The sequence below is a fragment of the Macrobrachium nipponense genome, chromosome 39, assembly GCF_015104395.2.
Source record: "Macrobrachium nipponense isolate FS-2020 chromosome 39, ASM1510439v2, whole genome shotgun sequence".
Taxonomy (NCBI): domain Eukaryota; kingdom Metazoa; phylum Arthropoda; class Malacostraca; order Decapoda; family Palaemonidae; genus Macrobrachium; species Macrobrachium nipponense.
This window is the reverse complement of record NC_061099.1, coordinates 49,200,930-49,225,087: the sequence shown is the minus strand read 5'-3', so window position 1 is coordinate 49,225,087 and position 24,158 is coordinate 49,200,930. Positions and strand designations below refer to the sequence as shown.

At 42.2% G+C, this 24,158-nt stretch overlaps 1 protein-coding gene across 6 annotated transcripts in view; it reads left to right on the top strand.

Moving 5' to 3' along the window:
• Positions 1-19,767, top strand: part of LOC135210329 (putative nuclease HARBI1) — a 105,899-nt gene extending 86,132 nt beyond the window's left edge. Inside the window, exons 2-5 of one of the 6 annotated variants that reach the window (XM_064243218.1) lie at positions 11,680-11,814; positions 14,380-14,455; positions 17,106-17,937; positions 18,869-19,767. In XM_064243218.1, the coding sequence (XP_064099288.1) occupies positions 17,515-17,937; positions 18,869-19,636 (1,191 nt within the window). In that variant the 5' untranslated portion in view covers positions 11,680-11,814; positions 14,380-14,455; positions 17,106-17,514 and the 3' untranslated portion in view covers positions 19,637-19,767. The other 5 variants (XM_064243215.1, XR_010313498.1, XM_064243216.1 and 2 more) reach the window with 5 other exon arrangements.
• Positions 19,768-24,158: the final 4,391 nt, after the last annotated feature.

Sequence of the window (24,158 nt, the reverse complement as noted above, 5' to 3'; positions counted from 1 at the left end):
CCACAGCCCCTCAGGTTAGAGAGATATTGACACCCCTTCACCTGAAGGGTGTCAATATCTCTCTATACCTGGATGACTGGCTCATCAGAGCCAGATCAGAGAGACAGTGTTTGGAGGACCTTGCTTTGACCCTAAACCTGATAAAGTCTTTGGGATTACTCGTAAACCTCGAGAAGTCGCATCTGATCCCCAGCTAGAACATGGTCTATCTGGGGATTCAGATGGATTCTCAGGGTTTTCGATTATTTCCCTCTCAAGAGAGACTCGTAAGAGGCTTCGAGAAAGTCTCTCTCTTCTTAGGGAAAGAACGCAGTTCGGCGAGGGAATGGTTGAGCCTTCTAGGGACCCTTTCCTCGCTCAAACAGTTCTTTCCTCTAGGAAGACTTCATCTTCGTCCTCTTCAGTTCTTCCTCAAGAGAACTTGATCTGGAAGACAGGACTCCTCTCGGACGTTTTTCCCATTCCATTGGAGATGAAACAACACTTGGAATGGTGGTTGCCCCCGTTACAGGAGAACAGAGGAATATCCCTGGAGATTCGGAACCCAAGCCTTGTGTTGTTTTCCGACGCGTCGGAGACGGGTTGGGGAGCAACCTTGGGGAAGAGAGAGGTGTTAGGAACCTGGAGTGCAGTTCAGGAGTCCTGGCACATCAACTGCAAAGAGCTATTAGCCGTTCACCTGGCTCTAAAGAGCTTCGAGCCTTTAGTGACAAACGGTGTAGTCCAAGTAAACTCGGACAACACCACCGCTCTAGCCTATATTCGGAAGCAAGGAGGGACGCACTCGTTATTCCTTTACGAGCTCGCAAGAGACCTGCTAGTTTGGGCGTCCCAAAGGAACATCTCCCTCTTGACAAGATTTGTTCAGGGAGAAAGGAACGTGAGAGCAGACAGGCTGAGCAGGAGGAGCCAGGTCCTTCACACAGAATGGACCCTCCACTCAGAAGTGTGTCAGAGTCTCTGGTCTCTTTGGGGGAAACCTCATGTAGACCTGTTTGCCATGTTCCTCTCCAAGAGGCTGGAAGTCTTTTGCTCAGTGGTAGAAGACCCCAGAGCTTTAGCAGTGGACGCCTTCCTTCGAGATTGGTCCAACATAGACGTGTATGCATTTCCCCCATTCAAGATTCTGGGGCAAGTGCTCAAGAAGTTTGTGGCTTCGAAGGGGACGAAAATGACCCTGATAGCCCCCTTTTGGCCAGCACACGATTGGTTCACAGAGGTAGTGGAGTGGACAGTGGACTTCCCCAGATCCCTTCCAAGAAGGATGGATCTGCTCAGACAACCCCACTTCAAGAGGTATCATCAAAACCTCCCCGCTCTCGCTCTGACTGCCTTTCAACTATCGAAAGACTTGTCAGAGTGAGGGGCTTTTCTCGCAAGGCTGCAAGCGCAATCGGTAGAGCCCGCAGATCTTCTACAATGCGAGTCTATCAATCCAAGTGGGAGGTATTTATAAGATGGTGTAGGTCGAAGAAGCTGTCCTCCTCCAGTACCTCTGTGACCGAAATCGCTGATTTCCTGTTGTTCCTTAGAGAGGAATCACACCTTTCTATATCGACCATAAAGGGATACAGGAGTATGCTTTCGGCCGTATTCAGAAATAGAGGCCTAGATCTTGCAGAAAATAAGGATCTGCACGATCTAATTAGGTCCTTTGAGACTTCAAAGTCTAAGGAACCAGGTCCTCCTAGCTGGAACCTTGATGTAGTCCTTAAGTTTCTGACTTCCAAAAGGTTCGAACCTCCTCATCTTGCCTCTTTTCGAGATGTAACAAGAAAGTGCTTGTTTCTTTTGTCGCTGACGACAGCCAAAAGAGTTAGTGAGCTGCACGCCCTAGATGCTAGGGTAGGATTCAGAGGAGACTCAGCCATCTGCTCATTTAAAGCACTGTTTCTGGCAAAGAACGAAAATCCTTCGAAACCCTGGCCCAGAAACTTCGAAGTTAAAGGCTTGTCGAATCTTGTAGGTAGAGAGGCAGAAAGGTCTCTTTGCCCTGTGAGAGCTCTTAAATTCTACCTAGATAAGAAGAAACAGATGGAAGGTTCTAGACAAGGTCTTTGGTGCTCTGTTAAAGATCCAACAAGACTTAATGTCTAAGAATGCTTTGGCCTTCTTTGTGAGAAGCGTCATCACAGATGCACACAAGATCTGCCCAGATGACTCTTATAAACTTTTGAGAGTAAGAGCTCATGAGGTTAGAGCAGTAGCGACATCTCTCTCTTTTCAAAGGAATATGTCGCTAAAGAATATCTTGGAAGTGACCTATTGGAGGTGTAACTCAGTGTTTGCATCGCACTATTTAAAAGACGTTTGTGTGACTTACGAGAAATGTGTTTCTCTGGGTCTGTTCGTGTCTGCGGATACAATCCTGGGTATGGGAGCTAGCACTGATCCTTAATTTTCTTGCGTACCTTCTTTTAGATATGTTCTTGACTTTCTGCTGGCAAAAGTGCTAGATGTCGCACAGGCGGCCGTTCACTTTTGTTCAGTAAGGAACTCTTGTGATATCTTCTTAGAAGAGTATTTAATTTTTTTTTTTTTTTAAATTTTATGTATGCGTGTGTACTGTGTTATTCGAGTTCTGGTAGTTTGTGAAGAGTTGGGGGATAACTCTTAACAATCGTTAGTACGTACTAACATGGTGGTTAGGATCAGGTGATATGGATCAGTTGTGTGCTCCTTCATAAGGTGTGTTGTCATATAAGTGGATCAGCACCCATTGACAAATACCATTTAGGCTCTGCCGAGTAAGCGGATAAGACCCCATCGGCAGACCCACAAGAACTCTTGGCCATAGATCAAATATCTCGCTAAGGCTCTTGAGGTGGTGCAGACTCCTGGGCAGCAGCTATGAAGTCTACCACCTATCAGGTAGGAACCAAGGTTTATAAATACCTACGTACAACATATGTTGTTTACCTGTCTATTCCAGTAGTTAGATGTCTCTTACCCTCCACCAAAGGGTGCCAATCAGCTAAGTATATATCTGACAGGTAAGTTGATTGTATGAAAATGATATTGTTATGATACAATAAGGTTTCATACATACTTACCTGGCAAATATATACGATTAATGGCCCACCCAGCCTCCCCGCAGGAGACGGGTGGAAGAGAGAAAATCTGATAGAAAACAGGAATGGTTCCTAGTCCTGCCACCCAGGGCAGGGCGGTAGATCACCTGACCTACCTGCAGCGAGTGGCGCAAAATTTGATTTTCTGTTGGGGACGACGGAGTCTATAGCTAAGTATATATCTGCCAGGTAAGTATGTATGAAACCTTATTGTATCATAACAATATCATTTTCTGGGCTCAGCTCGTGTCGCTGCGCGAAATATCCTTTAATCTATTATTTCTAGGGTAAATGTACTAACACATACCAGAGAATAAATAAAATAAAGAAAAAGGTCAGTATAACTGACTCGCTCACCCTCCAAGAGGGTGTCGGTATGAACACTATGGCGAGTGAGACCACTACCACGAGCCAAATGCCAAAAGAATTCTCCCACTACAAAATCCCCCCAAGAGGAGAGCCGACCCACAGAGTGGGCAGCACATACTACTACTACTCCATCCCATGCTGCCGACTGCTGCGCCTCTGGTGGCCATCCTTTCAAGTTAGCGCACCCAGGTCAGACGTGCCATTTTTTACTCTGTGTTTTTGTGTGCCCTTACTTTGGATTTATTCACTATGGAGCGTGCAGCCATCGCAGCAGCTAAGTTAAGTACTCAGTGTTTATTGCTAATTGGTTTTTTCCGGCCCTGAGCCCGTATTTGCCGTTTTTTAGGTATAAATACGAACTCTAGTCGGAAGCATGGCGGCATGGTTCTGCCTCGTGGTGGGTTCGTTCTTGGTCGCCTATACCCAGAACATCCCCTTACTTAGTACGCTCTAATTTTATTATCCGATTTGTTTAGGGTACGACCTACACGGTTTTGTCATGCATGCATGTCTTTTACCTCCTGTAGGTCCTTCTATCCAGACCCCAGCCACGGCTCTTAGTATCGGCCTCGGCTGGCTTTGAGTGGTAGACTTCCCTTCGGGTTAGTCGTACACTCCTGGATTTTTTCTCCTACTATATTGTTTTCTTTCTTTCATTTTATTATTCATTTTACTTATATGTATTTGTTAGGTTAGCTAGGCGTCTGGCTTGTTGAGCCTAGGTCATGGCCCATTGGGCCTATATACTACCGCTCTTCAGTTCGGTTGCTTCCCGATAGCATCTCTCTGATCAGTTGGTTATGTTTCTTGGCTTAGTTGTGATTATTATCGCCCCGTGGTCACTACGTGATCACGAGCAGCCAGACGCCTGTCCAGTCACCTTCCCCCCCTCCCGCTCTTCTATAGAGTCGGGGGGGATGGGTCGGTCTGCCCCATGCTCGCTCCGCATACCCGAGCCTGCCTCCCTCTCTCCCCCCAGGCGGAGGGAGTAGAGGGACGGGACAGACCCAGACTGGACTCGACCTCTCCGGCTTCCCGGTCGGCCGGATGGTAATGTGGGGGGGGACTGGCCTTTCCCCCCTCCGTTGCTACCCCGTCGCTCCGTGGCTAGCCCGAGTCTGTATGCCCCTCTGCTCCTTTCCACCTTACTAGGGCTCCTTTACCACCGGAGGCCTGGCATCCACGGAAAGGTGATAGTCCACCCAGCAGGGTGGACCGGAACATACAGTCGGTCCCTTCTAACCACTCCGTCTCGCGGAGTTACACACTCCGTCACGCACTGGACTTAGTCCGGTACGGTAGAATTTAGGTTTAAGATCTTTTTGTTAAACATTTAAGTTTATCTTAAGTACCTTAAACCACCCCCCCTCCCTTTCTGCACCGGATCCCTCCGGGGTTATAGCCTATTCAGGCAATTCAGGGAGGGGTTATGCCCAAAATTTTTTCCGAGCTCCGGCATGCAACGGAGTTCTTTTGTCCTTTAGCCTGTAAGTGACAGTCTTTAAGATACTCATGTGTCTTTTCACTTACAGACCACCAACTGTGAGCATCCGGGATGCGCCGCCACACTTCAAGACCCTTGTGGACACGAAGTTTGCCGGTCCCATGCTCCATGCGCGACTCCGCACGGGGACATCCAGGTCTGGTACCACGAGACGTGTACCATATGTTACGATCTGGTGAGCCAGCTGTTGGACGGGGTAAGTATTCTAACTCCGTTAAATGGTTCAAAAATTTTTTATAGTGCTTAAGTTTTTACATTAATCACTCTAACTTAAGGTAAAAATTCAGGGGACCTTATAGCCCCTATAATTTTAAGTTACGCTTTAAGTTAGTTTTAGTTTTAAGTTATTCTTAAATCTAACCAATACCCTCTCTTCCAGGCTCCGGCTGTGAGGGATACCGCACTGGCAACCCTGCGGGCCTGGGTCGGCGGTTTCGGGAAGAACGCCGCCAAGGGTATGCCCTACATCCTAGAGAAGAGGTTAGCGGTGCTAATCTTCCCCGGAGGCAAGGCGACTGGATACGTCGACCCAGCAGATGCGGCCCCGACTATCGCCTTCATCCAGCAACAGCTGGCTGCCTCGTTGACAGACCAAGGCCAGGACATCTCCTCGGTAGTCGCGACACTGGATATTAATGTAGAACCCATGGTAGGTGTAGACGACCTGTTGGTCGAAGTAGGTAAGTTGGACACCCAAGGGATACCCTTGGGTGCTACTGGTTCTTCTACTCCTGCAACCTCTCCATCCTTCCAAGGCTTTACAGGCAATGAGTTGTATACTTCTCCTGATGCTTCAGTTAGACCCAAGGTCAAGGGTCAAACAGTCAAAACCTTGACGAAGACGTCGTCGTCGTCTAAGAAGACGGCTTCGGCGTCATCCTCTCGTAAGTCTCCGGCTGGGAATCCCGGAGCAGAGAGATCTAAAGCTTCTGGGTCTGGCTCTAAGTCCTCGAGGAGTAGATCCTCCAAAGAGAGATCTCACACTCCAGCGGAGTCGTTAGTTCCGCTACCCCTGGTTCCAGTTCAGGGCCACCCTTCCACCTCCGCAGCAGCTCCGGCTCTGGACGCCAATGCTGGCCTCTTACAACAGGTGGGCGATCTGGTTGGGTCCCTGAAAAGTAGCATGGAACAAATGTTCTCTCGGTTGTCGGATAGGATTACTTCTCAGGACACCATTATAGCCGGACTGAGCCAAGCTCCTGTAGCCTCTCCTCCACCTTTCACCACAGGTGGAGCCCAACTTCCCCCGTATGACTCTCTTCCTCCGTTCTCAATGAACAACCCTTGGGAGAGTAGCGTCATACGCCCCCTTCCAAGACGGGCTCATCTCTATCCCGGAATGTGGAACTCGGAGGATTGAGGACTTCGAGTTCCACCCGGAAGACCTTCAGCCTCCGTTCATCGGCTACGCCAGGCTCACCGCCGCAGCCATGACTCGGGATGACAAAGTTCCAAAGGAGACAGTCCTCTATTCACGTGACCAGGCTCAGAGAGAATGGCTCAGGTGTTTAGAGGACATGGATTGTACCAATACAAAAATCCAACCTTTCAAGAGCCCGTTTACGATCTTTACGATGGAAGAGAGTACCCCGCTCCCTTTCCTGACAAAGATCGCGAATACGACTATTCAAGCAGCCCAGAAGGGGGATTCCATGCCTCAACTGAAGGAAGCAGATCCTACATCTCCTCTACTTCCTTCAGCCGGTGAATTGTGGGAAGACTTACCTAACACCTTCTCAGCGGGCAAACTCAAACCAGACTGTGCTATGGAGCAGTTTGGTGAGAAGCTTCCTAGGCTTCCAGATAGCCTTATTCAGGCAGAATTCGAAGCCAAATCGCGGTTAGCCAGGTCCATTAATTCCATGGCTATGACCGAAGTGGCTACCGTTGCCTATGGGTCGGAACCGCTCTTCAAGCTTATCACCAAATCGTTGACTCAAACGGTGCAGTCAGATATGTTTGAGTTTGCCACTGCTAGGACGAATTGTAGGAAGCATGTCCTACAAGAAGCAACTATTCGGCACGAGCCGAATAAGTTGCTTGCGTCAAACATCTGGGGAGCAGACCTCTTCCCGGATGCGATGGTGAAGGAGGTTCAGTCAGAGGCTACGAGATTGAACCAGAGCCTTAAAGACCGTTGGGGTCTTACGGCCAAGAGACGACAGGACCAAGTCGGTAAGGGTAAGGTTCAGAGGAAACCTAGACGTTTCCAACCCTACCAGAAAAAGCAACCACGCTTTTCTCAGCAAGTTCCGGCTGTTCCCTTGGTGCAAACAGCCCAACCTTCCACCTCAAAGGCTCAATCGCAGCCGATCTACGTGATCTCCCCTCAGCCTCAGCCCTCCACCTCTTACGCTCTCTCTCCAGCCTACAACCAGGTCTTCGAGGGTCAAGCTTCACAGAAGTATGACCGCTCGAGTAAGGGAGGCAGAGGTAAGCGATCCTTTCGTGGGAGAGGATCGGGTGGTCCCTTCAATAGAGGAAAACATTTCAGGGGAGGCCGAGGAGGCTACCAGAACCAATGAGGAATTTCAGGTAGGAGGGAGGCTGTTTCACTTTCGCCACCGGTGGAACTTCAGCAAGTGGGCTCAGAGCATTGTGTCAAAGGGCCTGGGTTGGAGCTGGTTAACGAATCCACCCCCATCCAGACCTTTCCGCCAACTTCCTTCCAAAGAATTGACGGAGTATGCGGAGGATCTCCTTCAGAAAGGAGCTATAGCGAGAGTCAAAAGGTTAAAGTTTCAAGGACGCTTGTTCAGCGTGCCAAAGAAAGGCTCACAAAAAAGAAGGGTAATCTTAGACTTGTCCCGCTTAAACTTAGCCATTCGCTGCGACAAGTTCAAGATGCTCACGATCTCGCAGGTGCGGACCTTACTTCCCCGTGGGGCCGTCACCACCTCTATCGATCTTACAGACGCCTACTATCATATCCCTATTGCAAGACACTTCCGTCCGTATCTGGGCTTCAAGATAGGAGACCAGACATTCTCCTTCAAAGTAGTTCCTTTCGGGCTCAACGTAGCCCCCAGGGTGTTTACGAAGCTGGCGGAAGTAGTAGTTCAACAACTCAGATCGCAAGGGGTTATGGTAGTAGCGTATCTCGACGATTGGTTGATCTGGGCCTCAACAGTCGAAGAATGCAACAAAGCAACACTGAAAGTGATTCAGTTCCTGGAATATCTAGGCTTCAAGATAAACAGGACCAAATCAAGACTCACTCCAGAGTCAAACTTTCAGTGGCTAGGCATTCAATGGAATCTATCCTCCCATACTCTGTCGATTCCATCACCCAAAAGGAAGGAAATAGCGAAGTCAGTCAAGCAATTTCTGAGTCACAAACTGGCTTCAAGAAGATCTCAGGAAAGGATCCTGGGTTCTCTCCAGTTTGCGTCAGTGACGAACATCCTAATGAAAGCCAAACTGAAAGACCTAACCAGAATCTGGCGCTCACGAGCAAATGTCAGGTCCAGGGACAAAATGTCCTCAGTCCCTCTGATTCTAAAGAATCGACTCCGCCCGTGGGCGAAGGTCAAGAACTTGTCGGTGTCAGTGCCCCTTCAGTTTCCTCCACCAGGGATCACCATCCACACAGACGCTTCATTAAGCGGTTGGGGAGGATATTCCCAGTTCAAGAAGGTTCAAGGAACGTGGTCACCTCAGTTCCATCAGTTCCATATAAACGTACTGGAAGCAATGGCAGTGTTCTTGACCCTAAAAAGGTTACGTCCGCCAAAATACTCCCACATAAAGCTAGTCCTGGACAGCGCAGTGGTAGTACATTTTGTATAAAACAGAGGAGGCTCCAAGTCACGTCATCTAAATCATGTCATGGTAGCCATCTTCTCCCTGGCGGACAAGTTCAGTTGGCATCTCTCCTCCACTCACATTGCTGGAGTGAGAAACGTCATAGCAGATGCTCTATCCCGATCAGTACCTCTAGAGTCGGAATAATGGTCACTGGACAACAGTTTCGTTCCAGTGGATTCTTCAGAGAGTTCCAGGTCTACAGGTGGATCTCTTCGCATCCCAAGCGAACCACAAACTTCCGTGTTATGTAGCCCAAACCTGGACCCTCTGGCCTATGCCACGGACGCCCTGGCTCTAGACTGGAACAACTGGGAGAAGATTTATGTCTTTCCTCCAGTGAATCTTCTCATGAAAGTGTTGAACAAAACTCAGGACATTCAAGGGTCAAGTGGCTCTAGTAGCCCCAGACTGGCCGAAGAGCAATTGGTACCCTCTCATTCTGGAACTGGGTCTTCGCCCTCTTCGGATCCCCAATCCCAGGCTCTCCCAGTCAGTACAAACGAAGACTGTGTTCGCTTCCTCAGGGATTCTCAAAACCCTAACTTTATGGATTTCATGAAGTTTGCAGCGAAAAGGGATGCGAACATTGACCCTCAGAATATTCTCTTCTTGGAATCCGATAAAAGAGATTCAACTTTGAGACAGTATGATGCTGCTGTCAAAAAGTTAGCAACCTTCCTGAAAGAATCAGATATTAAGATCATGACAATCAATTCAGCTATATCCTTTTTCAGATCCTTATTTGAAAAAGGATTAGCAGCTAGCACAATTACGACAAACAAATCAGCCTTGAAAAAGATTTTTCAATTTGGGTTCAACATAGACTTGAAGCAGATTCCTACTTCTCGTCTATCCCCAAGGCGTGTGCTAGACTTAGACCTTCTGTAAGGCCTACGTCAGTATCATGGTTCTTAAACGATGTTCTAAAACTGGCTTCAGAAACCAATAATGACACATGCTCGTTTATAATGCTCTTAAGAAAAACCCTCTTTTTATTAAGCTTGGCCTCAGGAGCTAGAATTTCAGAACTGTCGGCTTTATCCAGAGATCCGGATCATATTCAGTTCCTTCCCACAGGGGAAGTGCTACTTTCTCCGGAACGTAGCTTCATAGCTAAGAATGAAGATCCTTTGATGAGGTGGGAACCATGGAAGGTACTACCCCTTCCACAAGATATATCTCTTTGCCCAGTTTCATCCTTGCGAGCTTTCTATCTAGGACCTCCTCCTCCTCATCGGGTCCTCTCTTTAAGAGAGAAAAAGGTGGCACTTTATCTATTAAAGGCATCAGGCAACAAATCCTGTACTTCATTAAACAAGCCAATCCTGACTCTTTCCCTAAAGCACATGATGTCAGGGCAGTAGCCACCTCAATTAACTATTTCCAACATATGAACTTCGATGAGTTGAAAAAGTATACTGGATGGAAATCGCCGACAGTTTCAAACGTCATTACTTAAAGTCCTTGGAAGCTCTGAAATTTTCAGCAGTTGCAGCGGGGAACATAGTTTCCCCTGACTCTAGCTAATCTTTAGTAGAAGATCCAGTCCTCCTTTCTACCTGCTTCACCCAACAGTTTGTCTATTCCTACCTTGTTCATTTACGGTCACCTTGTGTCTTAGCTGCTTGTGTGATAATTGGGTGGGTGTCCCTTATTTTTTTGCTAGGGACACTCACAGTTGATGATGAATATTGATATGTTGGATGTCATCCCCTTATTTTTATGCTAGGGGATACATCTTATTATAATGGTTACGGGTTTTGTATATTAAGTTATATACATTCCTTTATATATGATTATGATTGAGTTTGTTTGTTCAACTTGTTATGTTAATTGCTCTGTACATTTTGATACATAAATTTTACACAGATACCATTTTGGTACATATATACCATATTACCTCTGTATATATGTAAATTACCCTAAGTTAAGAAATATTATTAGAATTAAGTGTAATTTAAGCATATTTCTAATTTTGTACCACTGTGTATATGTATCCTTATTAGCATTAATATTCTTTTATTTTTATTTTATCTTTTATTTGAGACCTCTTTTTAATTTTATTGATTTCTCTACAATCTTGTGCTATTTCTCTGGTACGATTTCGCGCAGCGACACGAGCTGAGCCCAGAAAAGGGATTTTGACGTAAGGAAAAATCTATTTCTGGGCGATGCTCGTGTCGCCAGCGAAATCCCGCCCTACCCGTCCAGCGCAAGATTGTCTGCTAACTTCAGGATGGGCCACCCAGAGGCGCAGCAGTCGGCAGCATGGGATGGAGTAGTAGTAGTATGTGCTGCCCACTCTGTGGGTCGGCTCTCCTCTTGGGGGGATTTTGTAGTGGGAGAATTCTTTTGGCATTTGGCTCGTGGTAGTGGTCTCACTCGCCATAGTGTTCATACCGACACCCTCTTGGAGGGTGAGCGAGTCAGTTATACTGACCTTTTTCTTTATTTTATTTATTCTCTGGTATGTGTTAGTACATTTACCCTAGAAATAATAGATTAAAGGATATTTCGCTGGCGACACGAGCCAATCGCCCAGAAATAGATTTTTCCTTACGTCAAAATCCCTTTTTTCCAACTGTACAAACCTGAGGTCCTTTACACTAATGCCCACCTCATGCCACCCCTCAATCTGAAACCTGGTCCTAAGGGCAAAGTGGAATGTTTATAGCTGGGCAGGTGGGTTTCCCCGCCTACTGGATGGTAGTTACTGCCTAACCACCTCGTTCAAGAGTTTTAATGGCCGTGTTCCAGCTTTACCATAAGCATAATCCTATTGTAAAGGACCTCAGGATTGTATAGTTAGGAAAAATACAATTTTGTACTTTAAAAAATTATTCTTTTATCAATGGTTATAGAACCAAACAAATATTTGATTTTGCTCTTTGGCCTTTTAACTTATTCTTATTGTCTTTACTTTTTCAGTTTCATCTGCTACTAGGTTCTTGGCAACAAGAGACACATGAAGACGACAAGGTGTGACTGATGAACTTGATGAAAAAGGAATACATACTGTAATGCTAAAAAAGATAGGTTTGCTAAAGAAAATATTCATATTTGGTGAGTACTAAATTGCTAATGAGAAATCTTTATTGTTCAGTGAGTCAGTGTACTTGATAACAGTTCTGGAGAGGTAGTTCACTTAGGCAGAGGAAGACAAAACTTTCAAGTCTGGTACTTTGAGTTCAAGTGTTGGTGTGCATTGTGTTGATAAGCCATACTCTTTTATATTAACTAAAACAGAGCTCACGAATGAAGTTGTTTCTGTAAAGGAGGAACAAAATGACCAGTAGAGCCTATTTATGCTCTTTCTGTTGAAACCATAGTGTTTTGGTTTTCAGTTATCTTCTGTTATACTAATGGTGTCATTTACTAAGAAATCTGGAGAAGTTTGTGAATGAGCTCTCAAGCATTCATATAATACTAAGGAAGATGGGCCAAAATTGTATAGCCTTACAACCCAGCAACTTTTAGGGTGGTTCTGGACTTCTTTCCTAGCCCTGCCCATGGGCAGTGAAATGAGATTGCATGTTGTAAGCAAATGTAATTGCAAACAGAACTGTATTACTTGAATTTTTTTTTAATTTATTGTTCATATCTTAAATTGGCAAAAGTCATCTCATACAGTGAAAGAGGCTACTAGTCAGCTAAGTGTCACCTTAGATTCCAAAGTGTAAGGTGACAAATTATGTTCTATACAGTTCATCATTGAAATAGCTATGCTGGAGCTTTCAAGAAAAAAAGATTTCAAGACTTCAAAATGCCATTTAGGGTCAAAATGCAGTGAAAGCCATAAAAAATTGGCCAGGTTCTTGCAGGTCAGGGCACTAGTTAGGACATCCAGATATGCAATCCTAAGACCTTCTGGCTTGTCTTGACTAACATCTACTGCTAAGTTTTGGAAATGGAGTTACAAAGGCTTTATTTCAAGCTTTTAGGATAATGAGAAAATGAAATCAATTTAAGAAAATTAAATTTAAAAAATAAATAAGTAAATAAAGGAATACGTAGTATACAATTAAGATGGATCAATAGGAAACGGAAACTTCGCAAAATTGAGCGAGGAAGTGTGTCATGAAGCCTTCTGATAATAATGGGATATCATATAGGGTTCACGTACATTTATTTAAACACAAAACCAGATTTATACAATAAGGAGCCTAGTGAGAAATTATGGAGATAACTTTGTGATAGTTTTTAAATTTCAGTTGTTTGAATATTATGAAAACCTTTAGAATTTTGCTCAACTTTTTAAAAATCCCAGTATCAATTTATTGTTTTATCTTTTCACTTGGGAGACCAAACTGCTTCATTCACTCATAATTACTTCTCCAGTGAAATTATGCTCACTTTTTATGCTATAAGGTTTTTTTTTTTTTATTCCCTAAAAGTTGAATTCAGGAATGATTTGAAACTTAGTGAATTGTTAATTTTGATAGTACAAACTAGCACACCAATAGCATCTCCCTGTATATTTATTTTGAAAAATAACTGGGTAACCCCTTAATGGTTGCAAATGGCACTTTTTTTTACTGCGATAAATTGGGAAATTGTGTTTCTCAGCACAGTACTATTAAAATCCATTTAAGACTAATAGATGACCTTCAGAAGAAGATGACCATCAGATAACCAAGGGTGAAATCAATATCTCGGAGGTAAAAACTGAAAATGTAATACAGCATTAAATTTTTACCTCTATACATCATTATGCGTTAACTGCTGAAACCTCACTGAATTATGAAAATGTTTTAAAAGTACAGTATAGCTTAAGTTGAATTTAAAGTAAGTTGCACTTCTGTAGTAACAGAGATTACAACCCCACAAGGATGTTCTGGAGAGCTAGCCAAAAAGGCCAAAAATTTCAAGTAATTTCCATAATTTTTGAAATAGGAATTGTTATGCCCTTTACACCCAGTTAAGCATTTTTCCCAGCCAGAAAACAAAGGTGATGATATACAAAGATCTTTCTATCTATGGAGTGGTTGGACAGCACGACCAAAGAGCTGGAAAACAAAGGTGGTGATGTAAAAGATCTATCTATCTATATACATAGATAGATCTTTGTACATCATCACCATTGTTTTCTGGCTCTCATGGTTGTGGTGTCCAACCACTCCAAATCCCTTTTTTCAGTCTTAATGGCTGAATGCCCAAACCAAATAAACAGTTTAGACAGTGTTTAAGGCAACTTTAGTTAATTTTCCATCTCTATCTGAGACAGATCATACTTCTCTCTCTGTTTTGTATAACATATGTTACCTGCTAGTACCCCATTACCAAATACTGGCAGTCCCCGGGTTACGACGAGGGTTCCGGTTCCGTTGTAAGCCGGAACATCGTCAAAAATCCTAAGAAAACCTTACTTTTAATGCTTTGGGTGGATTGAAAACTATGTAAACTGCATTGGTATTGCATTTTTCATCAAAAAAACCTTCAAATATTGATTAGTTTGCATTTTTAGTGTCATATTTCATCTGCCAGATGAGCGTTCTAGGCGCCGTAACCCTGGAAATAATGTCTGATGAATATAATTGAGAAGCGCCTTAACCTCGGAACGTTGAAGCCGAACCCGTTGTAACCCAGGGACTGCCTGTATATACGTACTAACTTTTGTCCCTTCTACAGGAATGTTCTCTGGTGCGTACCTGTTTTGGTTGTTGATGTTATGGCGATGAATGAGCAGACCAGTATTCACCTGCCTGTATGTATACCCTCACATTTTCTTTGATAACCATCAAGAGTGCACATGGCTGCTTTGCTGTCACCCCATTTGTCGTTTGGTTGTTTGTATTCATTACTCTGGTAATATTTTGTTTTTGTTTGATTGGTTGGATGTCTGTGCGAGACTGTGATAAGAGTTGAATCAGTGCAAATGTGTGTGGGATAGATGTGTAAACCCCATGAAAAAGATTCTGTTACCCCATGGGGTGTGGTAATGTTGTCAGTCGTGTGCGGACAGAATGTCGAAAGACAGAGTATCGAAGGACAGAGTGTTGAAGGACAATGTGTCGAATGGACAAAGTGTCAAATGAACAAAGTGTCGAACTGACAAAGTGTCGAACTGACAAACTGTCGAACAGACAAAGTGTCGAACTGCCAGTGTCAAATGATAAAGCCGAAGAGAGAGAGAGAGAGAGAGAGAGAGAGAGAGAGAGAGAGAGAGAGAGAGAGAGAGAGAGAGAGAGATAAAAGTATCCAATGGACTACGGACTGAAATTAGTTGTAATCAAATTAACCTTTAACTATACTTTACATATTGATTCTAGAGAGAAAGAGACAGAATAAAGTATCCAATTGTCAAATTAGTTATCAAAATTACATTCGATGTCATTCAAACAAAAGTAAAGTATTCAAAATTTTATTTATAAGGAAATATAAGATATGAAAATAAAATGTATTGATGTATTAAAAAAAAAAACTTTTTTATCAAAGAATTACAATCATTCATCAATATTAGCCTAAAAGCATTAAAATTTTTATTTATGTGAAAATATAAAAGTATGAAAATACAAATGCATTGATGTTTAAAAAAACTTATCAGTAAAGAATTACAATTATTCATCAATATCAGCTTAAAAACATTAAGAATTTTATTTATGAAAAAATATAAGATATGAAAATAAAAATATATTAATGTATTAAAAAAAACTTGCATCAATATTTGTTTAAAGATTGTGAGCGATGGCTCTGAGATATTCTAATCCAAGATTGACGTCGTATGTATCAAAAATACTTTTTAGTCTTAAGTTAAGGATAGAATATTTTTTATATTTTTTTCTTACATCTCTGCCTTGTCGAATTTGCTCTAGAATCATTTCAGTACTGGCCTGCTCCATACGTAGTTTTCGTAAAAGCTTGTCCTCTGTAGGGTGGCAAATCTTCACTCTTCAATGAAATGCATAATGCCAACCTTCAACGGAGTTATTGGTCCCAGGCAAATCGTTTGCCACTCTTTCGTGAACTGACCATAAGTCAATTTCATACAATGGGTTTCTTCTCCTTCCCCTCTGAACGATTCCCAGCCATGTAGCTTCAAAATATTGTAAAAATTCTCCTAATATTTCATCGGTTTCTTCATCAAAAGACTCCATTAACTTACTGAACAGAGTACAAACATCACAGGGAGGAACAAATGTGAGGGCATGTATTTGCTTTATAATAAAAGCATTATTGCACTCGTTATACCATGTCTGCAAACCAAGGGCTTGGATTTTCCTCCACAGACACTGCCCGAAGTTAAAGAAGCATCCATAAATAGTGGCTTCCGGTAAAATTATCCTCATTTGGTTGATGGCCGAGCGTTCAAAATCAGCAGTAATGGAAGGAGGATTTAATTGCTTTTCATGCAAAAACTCAAAAATAATGGAATAAGTAGTCTCATCTTTGTTATCGGTAATGCAGTACAGTAACGGTAAAGTCATATTTTGATCAATAAGACCATGAATGGTATATAGATATTTTCCATTAGGAGCCGACTTGAAGGTTCCATCACAGAACCATCTTCTATTGGACCTCAAAGTGTTGACATTCTGGGTTGTTGAATATATTTTTACACCATTTTCATCAAATAATAAGAATGGCTCCCCCCTCGTTGTTACAGTCAAGTTTTCACCGCTAAAAGTCATTAGACAATTTGGTACTTTATTCTCTCACTCTCTATCTTCGACTTAGTTATTTCAACACATTGTCTGCTTGACACATTGTCAGTTCGACACATTGTCTGTTCGACACATTGTCCGTTCGACACTTTGTCCTTTGACACCCTGTCTTTCGACGACTCTGTCTTTCGACACTGACCTAATACCGCTGTCAGTGCACCCCATTTACGTTCATTGTATTGTCCCTTCGGCCCCTAGCTGCAACCCTTCATTCCTTTTACAGTACCTTCATTCATATGTATAGGTACATTCATATGTACCTACATTCATATTCTTTCTCCCTTCATACTTTCCACCCTCTCCTAACAACTGATTCGTTATGAACAGAGAAGAATACAGAATTTTGGCCAAAGGCCTTGTGCTGGGACCTATAAGGTCATTCAGCACTGAGAGGGAAATTGAAGATTTGAAAGGTGTCACAGGAGGAAAACCTCACAGTTGCACTGTGCAACAATTGTTAGAGGATGGAAAATCAGTTGGAAGAAAGAGTATATGAATGGAGGTACAGTTTTAAGGAATGAAAGAGGTTGCAGCAGGGGCTGAAGGGATGCTACAAAATGATTCATTGTACAACTGCACACCCTTCAAACTTTTTTACTCAATTTCTGTTTCAGCACTGAATGACCTTACAGGTCCTATCACTTGTCCTAAATTCTATTCTAAAGATCCTCTCCAAATATTTGCTCTTTGTAGGAGTGTGAAGGGTAGCTCCCACATGAACGAAAGAAGATTGACTCCTAGAGAATGAGGTCGTCATAGACTTTTTTGATTTTGTTAGGAGGTAATATACATCACTTCACCCTTGACACTTCGTACTCCACCTTTGTGAGCCAGTGCTTCGCTTACTGTGACTGTTTTCAATTGATCTCCCATTGCTGTACAATCTTGATATGATTCAGCAAGGACCATGAGGCATTTTCTCTGTCACCGTGAAATGGGCAAGTGTGCTGTTAAGCCCCTATTACACGTATCCGGTTTCCTACGGCCAACCTGGCCTACGGCGCCGTAGGAAAATTCTGGCCTACGGCTAGAGTTATTACACGTATTTGAACGGCCGGTGGCAAGTGGGTGAGTGTGGCACTGTTTGTGGTGGAGGAGTGACATGTCTTCTCTCGACGACAATCTCGTTGCTATTGCTCTAGCGTGCTGTTTGAAGGTGAAAACAAGAAAAAGGAAGATTTGGTCCAAACATTGGCTGCGTAAACGACAAAAATACTCTCATGTTAACTTAATGAAGGAACTAGCACTAGAAAAAGATGACTGGTTTAACTACATGCAAATGGATCATGACACATATTTGGAACTCTTAAGTCAGGTATCACCTTTAATAGAAAAAAAGGACACTTGCATGAGAGAAGCAATTAGTCCACATGAGCGTCTTTCAGCCACATTGAGATTTCTTGCTACAGGAAGAACATATAGCGATCTAAAGTTTACAACAATTATATCGCAGCCTTCTCTCAGTGCAATAATCCCAGAAACATGTGCAGCAATCTACAAATGTTTAGGCCCAAAATATCTGAAGGTAAGTTTATTTTGCACAAATAACTATAATTTCTCGTTTTAGTATGAAACATTCATACCAGGTTAATTAAAAAAAATAAAGAAGTTTCAAACTTTATTCCAGAGTATCCAAGGTTCATAAATGTACATGTGTACCTACATTACATTTGGAGAATATCATATGTCTCATAATTGTAATCCGCACTTGGGCTTGGAGTAGGTACAGGAGTGCTAGACAGAGATGGAGCTTGGTAATGACTTGGGCTTGGAGTAGGTACAGGAGTGCTAGACAGAGATGGAGCTTGGTAATGACTTGGGCTTGGAGTAGGTACAGGAGTGCTAGACAGAGATGGAGCTTGGTAATGACTTGGGCTTGGAGTAGGTACAGGAGTGCTAGATAGAGATGGAGCTTGGTTTTGGGCAATTCGTGAATAGGGCGTCAATGTGCCCAATTCACCCTCGAAGATAGCGTCATTTATTAGCTTTTTAACAACCGGATACATCCCCAGGTTTGCTAAATGCAAGCTTTGTAACCTTTTAGCCACATACATACCAAACACATCATATTCCGAATTTGGAGGTGCTTCCATCCTTTTTGCTACAAGGTCCAAAACGTGATCAGCTTTGCCTTGTACCGATCTGCGCCTTTTTGGTGGTGCCGGTAGGACTGATGTAGTATGCCGTGAAGGCAGTAGCGATGAATCATCCTCATGTTGGGTTTCCCTCTCTTTAGTAAGATCGTCTCCTTGAGAGTGCTGAAAATAAAGCAAAATAATTAGTAACATAAACATGGAAATTCTGTTTTGAAAGAAAGAAAGAAATAGTAGTTCTAAAATTCTATAAGTAAAATAGGTATTTATTTAAATAACTTCCAGTTCATTCTAGCATAGTCTATAAACCTTATATGTTAAATAATTCTCTATTACTATTTTTTTCAGTTTCCATCAACACAGCATGAGTGGGAAGAAATCGCAAAGGAGTTTGAGAGAGTCTGGAATTTTCCACACTGTGTCGGAGCTGTGGATGGCAAACATGTCAAGATTGTGCCACCTCCAGAATCAGGATCATTCTACTACAATTACAAGGGTTTCCATAGTATGGTACTAATGGGCATTGCCAATGCAAAGTATGAATTTATTCTTTGTGATTTCGGCATCAATGGACGAATTTCAGACGGAGGGGTAATAAACAGGACCACTTTTTATGACAAATTGTGCAAAGGACATTTAAATCTTCCGCAAGAAAATAAAATTGAAGGTTCTGAAAAAGTATTACCTTATGTGTTTATAGGCAATGAAGCTTTTGCTATGAGAACTGACTTTTTAACACCCTTTAGTCAAAAGGACTTATCATATGAGAGAAGGATCTTTAATTATCGCCTGAGCAGGGCTCGCAGAATTATCGAAAACGTGTTTGGAATTTTGGTTTCGCGCTTTCGTATCTTTCAAACGGCTATAAATTTATTGCCAAGAAATACTAAAAATGTAGTATTGGCTTGTTGTGCACTTCATAATTTTTTACGTGCAAAATGTATCAGGTATTCTATCCCAGATGAGTCTGATGAACAAGCTGAAGATAATATGAGTCAAGTCGAACAATCACTAGCAGGCTTGCAAAGAGGGACTATGAGAAATACCCCCAATGCTGCTAAGAAAGTACGAGATACATTCATGAATTACTTTAATAACGAAGGAAAAGTTGCATGGCAGGACAATGTATAATATTCTTAGTTTGCTTTTCTACTGAATGGTAATGAGATATCCAAATATTTAAATAAAGAAATAGTGTGAATTATTCAACTGAATATTTTTAAGCTTTCTTTTGTTTGTAAATAAAATATGACATGATTATATATACATACCTCTTCATTGATTTCCTGTGTATTAAGGCTCATGTTTGAAACAGATGGTTCACATTCCACATTTTGGTCTTTGATGAAATGCATCAGATGAAAATATGAGAGTTTTGGCGTATAAATGGAGTCTGAACCGCTCCCCGAACTTTTAGACGCTTGCACTTTTTTAAGCTCTTTATTGTATGAGCTCCTCAAGTTGTTTATATTCTTAACAACAGTATCTTTATTAGCACTAGGATCAATTTCTTGAAGTTTATTTACTAATTTACCATATGCTGCATTTCTCACTTCTCTGTTTGAATAATCCTTAGATTTAATGAACCACAAACATGGCTCATTTCGATAAATTTCTATGAAGTCACTCAAGAAATCACTGGCGCAAGAGCTTGCCATGGTGGCGACCTTCCACTGTCAGGTGCAGCCTCAGACTGATGTCATACTATACGGTGAGCAATTACACGCTACGTCCTCAGTCGTGACGTACGACGGCCGTATGGCCAACTTTAGTACTGGCGAAAGTTCATCCGGCCGGCCGTGGGTGAGCGTTCGTACGGCCGATTTGCTATCACACGCTCCGGTTTGAACATATGCTAGCGTCGCGACCGACGGCGCCGTAGGAAACCGGATATGTGTAATAGGGGCTTTAGTGACTGTTATGTTTGCTCATTAAGCAGACAATTCTTTTACCACACTGGACTTAACTTGTATGTACTTATGGATCATCAGGAATTCCTGAAGTTCCTCAGGCCATTATTTCAGTTATGGAGGAGTTATGGAGTTCCATTTGACAACGTGTGTGTGTGTGTGTGTGTGTGTGTGTGTATGTGTGTGTGAGAGAGAGAGAGAGAGAGAGAGAGAGAGAGAGAGAGAGAGAGAGAGAGTAATTGGTGGTTGGATGGTTAACGATTGGATTGGCTGTTGGGAGTTCTGGGTGGTCTGTTGGTGCTGTTGTTGTTAGAGTTCTGTGTTTTGGCTAGTTTTCAGTCAGTCTTTGGTGAGAGCTGGTTACAGACAGTAGTGCTGGAACATTTTGGAGAAGGCAGTGATGTTCAGCTGAGTTGTGTGTTTTTGTTGTTATTTGGTATTGTTAAATTAGTGTTTTTACTTAGAGTTGTTGTGCCTGTGCTCTTGTGATTTTTTGTGTTGTTTGTGCAGTGGTCTTTTGTTGTGTTGTTGAGTTTTGTTATGTGTGAGGTTGTAGTTGTGTTCCTTGGTTGGTTGCTGTGTTGTTGGGTTGTGGTTGTTTGCTATGTTGTTGAGTTGTGGTTGTGTTCCTTGGTTGTTATTGTGTTATTGTGGTCCTTGGTTGTTGAGTTATTGGTTGTAGTCCTTGGTGGTTGTGTTATTGGGTTGTGGTTGGTATCTCTGTGACCTCGACCAGTGGACAGCACAGGATAGCCCTGGAATATCTGGAGTTGATAAGTACACTCGGCAAGGAAAGTTAAGATACAGTTTTTTAAAATCTTCATACATATATTGCTCAATAATGCCACACCTGGCAACTCTTGAAAGGGGGCGGAGCTTCAAAATCATAGCGTTTGTTGCTTTCTAGATTCCCATCAACTTTACACCATAAAGATTCTGTTGAGGCCCTATAATCATTTATACTTGAATGTAGAAACAGGCTCTGTATTATTCGTTAATGGTGTTTTGGTACGTCAGTTCAGGGTAGAATGCCGATCATCCTTTTTTAAAACCCACTGTGAAATCTTATTTATAAGTAATGTTTGACACTAAACTGACGTAAAATTCATACTTCATACGTAATTAAAGACGGATCTTACAAAATGAGTGATCGAGTGATAATATTTTTTCAAATGTGTTTTAAAAGTGGAAGAGAGAGAGAGAGAGAGCATAGGCCTATCTATAGAGATACTTAATTCATTATATTTTCTTTGAGAAATTGAGTGATAATATTTTTTCAAATGTGTTTTAAAAAGCAGGGGGAGAGAGAGAGAGAGAGAGAGAGAGAGAGAGAGAGAGAGAGAGAGGAGAGAGAGAGGAGCAAAATCTGCCTCATGTGAAAGCTTGGCCCCTTAGGCCTATCATCTAAATACTCAATTTCATTATATTTTCTTTGGGAGATTGAGTGGTAATATATATATATTTTAAAGTGGGTTTTAGAGAGAGAGAGAGAGAGAGAGAGAGAGAGAGAATTATAGTACTGGTGACGGACTTGTGACGGGGGAAAGACCAAAGAAAATATAATGAAATAAGTATCTCTATCAATAGGCCTATGCTTGCGCGATATGATATGACTGCCAAGATCGTGCTGCACTATGCTAGATCAAATTTGAAGGATCATAATATTCAAGTTGATTCTCTAAGAAATTCATTCCCTAACCTTGATTACATTCGACAGTTGCCGTAGCATTCAAAGATTGTAAAAAGACGAGGGAAATTTTAGACACGGTGCGGTCATTCTTGCTCTCTTGATATAGTCTTTATTTTTGAAAATCGGGTTTCATCCTCAAATCATTCACGAAAAAAGCTGTGTTAAGTAAAAATATTTATTACTACAAATAACTCGATATGTATTGCACAGGCAATTAAAGTTTTATATCGTGGGAGATCTTTCAGCCTCGCGGCAAAGAAATGCAGTCGTGTAGGGCTGTAGGCTACTACGAACTGCTTTGTAATGGGAGCATATAGCCAGAAAATCTTTGAGCTGGCATACTACTTTAACCTTAATTAAGATTTATGTTTAAAGACAGTAGCTTTGTAAACAGCAACTAGCATTCGATCCATGTCAACGTCAAAGATCAGTGTGAAATCCGTTATGTTAGCTAGTATCCAGTGACTTGCGCTTTCCTGCTCGAAGTTCTAGGGCTCCTCCTCACATTATAGAAAACGTTCTTGCGGATGCAACTAGATTTGTCCAACCTACCTTAGCCGTCGCAACATTGAGTGCCATTGTCGTCAGCTAACTTTAATCGCTTTGGAATACAAACATAAGTTTGTAGAACTAAAATAATTGCACTCGCCACTTACGATGATGCAATATATCCCTGTTCATGAAGCAAAACGAGTAAATATTGTCGTCATGATACATAGTACTAAAATCAGAAATTCACATTCTATCTACCAGATCTCTATGAACGAATCCATCTGAGAAATTCCAATTACTTCGGACATACCTATATCGTGTTTTTAAGTATCTGAATGGTTTTGTTTTGCAGTTTTAACTTATATGATATAATTTGCAGTATATTTTCATATTCTAGAGTAAATTTAGCGATATGTCTTTTCAGTAAAAACAAATGGGAAATTGGATGAACGAAAGCTAATGAAAACTGTATCTTCAGTTTTCTTGTCGAGTGTACATGTGTTTTGTGTTTGTTTTTTTGTTTTTGTATAGGTGTAGGTCAATAGTCCTACGTGTATTGCAGTTGTTCCGATACGTAATACAAACCATCGGTCCTTTAACAATAGGAAGTAGCTAGCGGCAGCTGGAACGGTCGTAAGCTTCGAACAAGGGGAGAACGGTAGTTAACTGCTTGTCCGACAGTCGCGCGCCGCGCGACTGGGAGGTAAACAAATCACTTTTGCTTTCGGCCGCGGGTGTGAAGGACGTGTTCGTCATCGCTCTCTGCCCGCTTCATCGTCGTATGCTTTGTTTATATTGTGTTTTCTACTAATGGTTTGTTTGACTTGAAAATGAAACTGTAAGTACACTGTTTTCATTTCATTACTTAATTATGAACCAACATGGAGTTATCGCCGTAGATGCGGCGATTTCCTCTCTTTTCATGAATTGAACCCTTGAATTATGTCTCGGTGCCGAGGGCGGGCGCGCTCGCGCCGAGTATGTATTTGGGCGAAAGTGTGTAATTGAAAAATGTAAGTACTCTTTTCATTATATTTTTGCCCTGTGCGTTCGTTACCGAGAGTGTGATTGCGCTCGGCACGAGCCTTTTAATTTTGTATAATAGAATGCAATGAAAGTGGATTCGCAATTGCATATTCTTTTCATTTTCATTTATTTATTTGCATGAAATTTAATTTGGATCAATTTTCGTTCTTACCCGGGAATTGATCCTTACGTTTTTTTTATGTGAAAATGAAATCGCAAGTGCAGTATTCTGTTTCATTTTCATATATATTTTATGATAGCATCATATTATTGGATCAAGTTTCCGTTCTTACCCGGGAATTGATCTTTTCTCCTTTAAGTTCTATGAAGTGAATTGCAAGGGCAGTATTCTGTTTCATTTTCATATTACTTTTCACTGCTGTGCGGGGGTAGGGGAAGCGAAGGTCTGCCGGGAAGTCGTCGGAAAGCTCTCCCGCGACTCCCTTGGTATCCGATTCTTCGTCTTCCTTCCTGCGCTCAGCTTCTTCATTTTATTTTGTATTTGGGGTCTTCCTTGCGTTCGGGGTGGGGCATG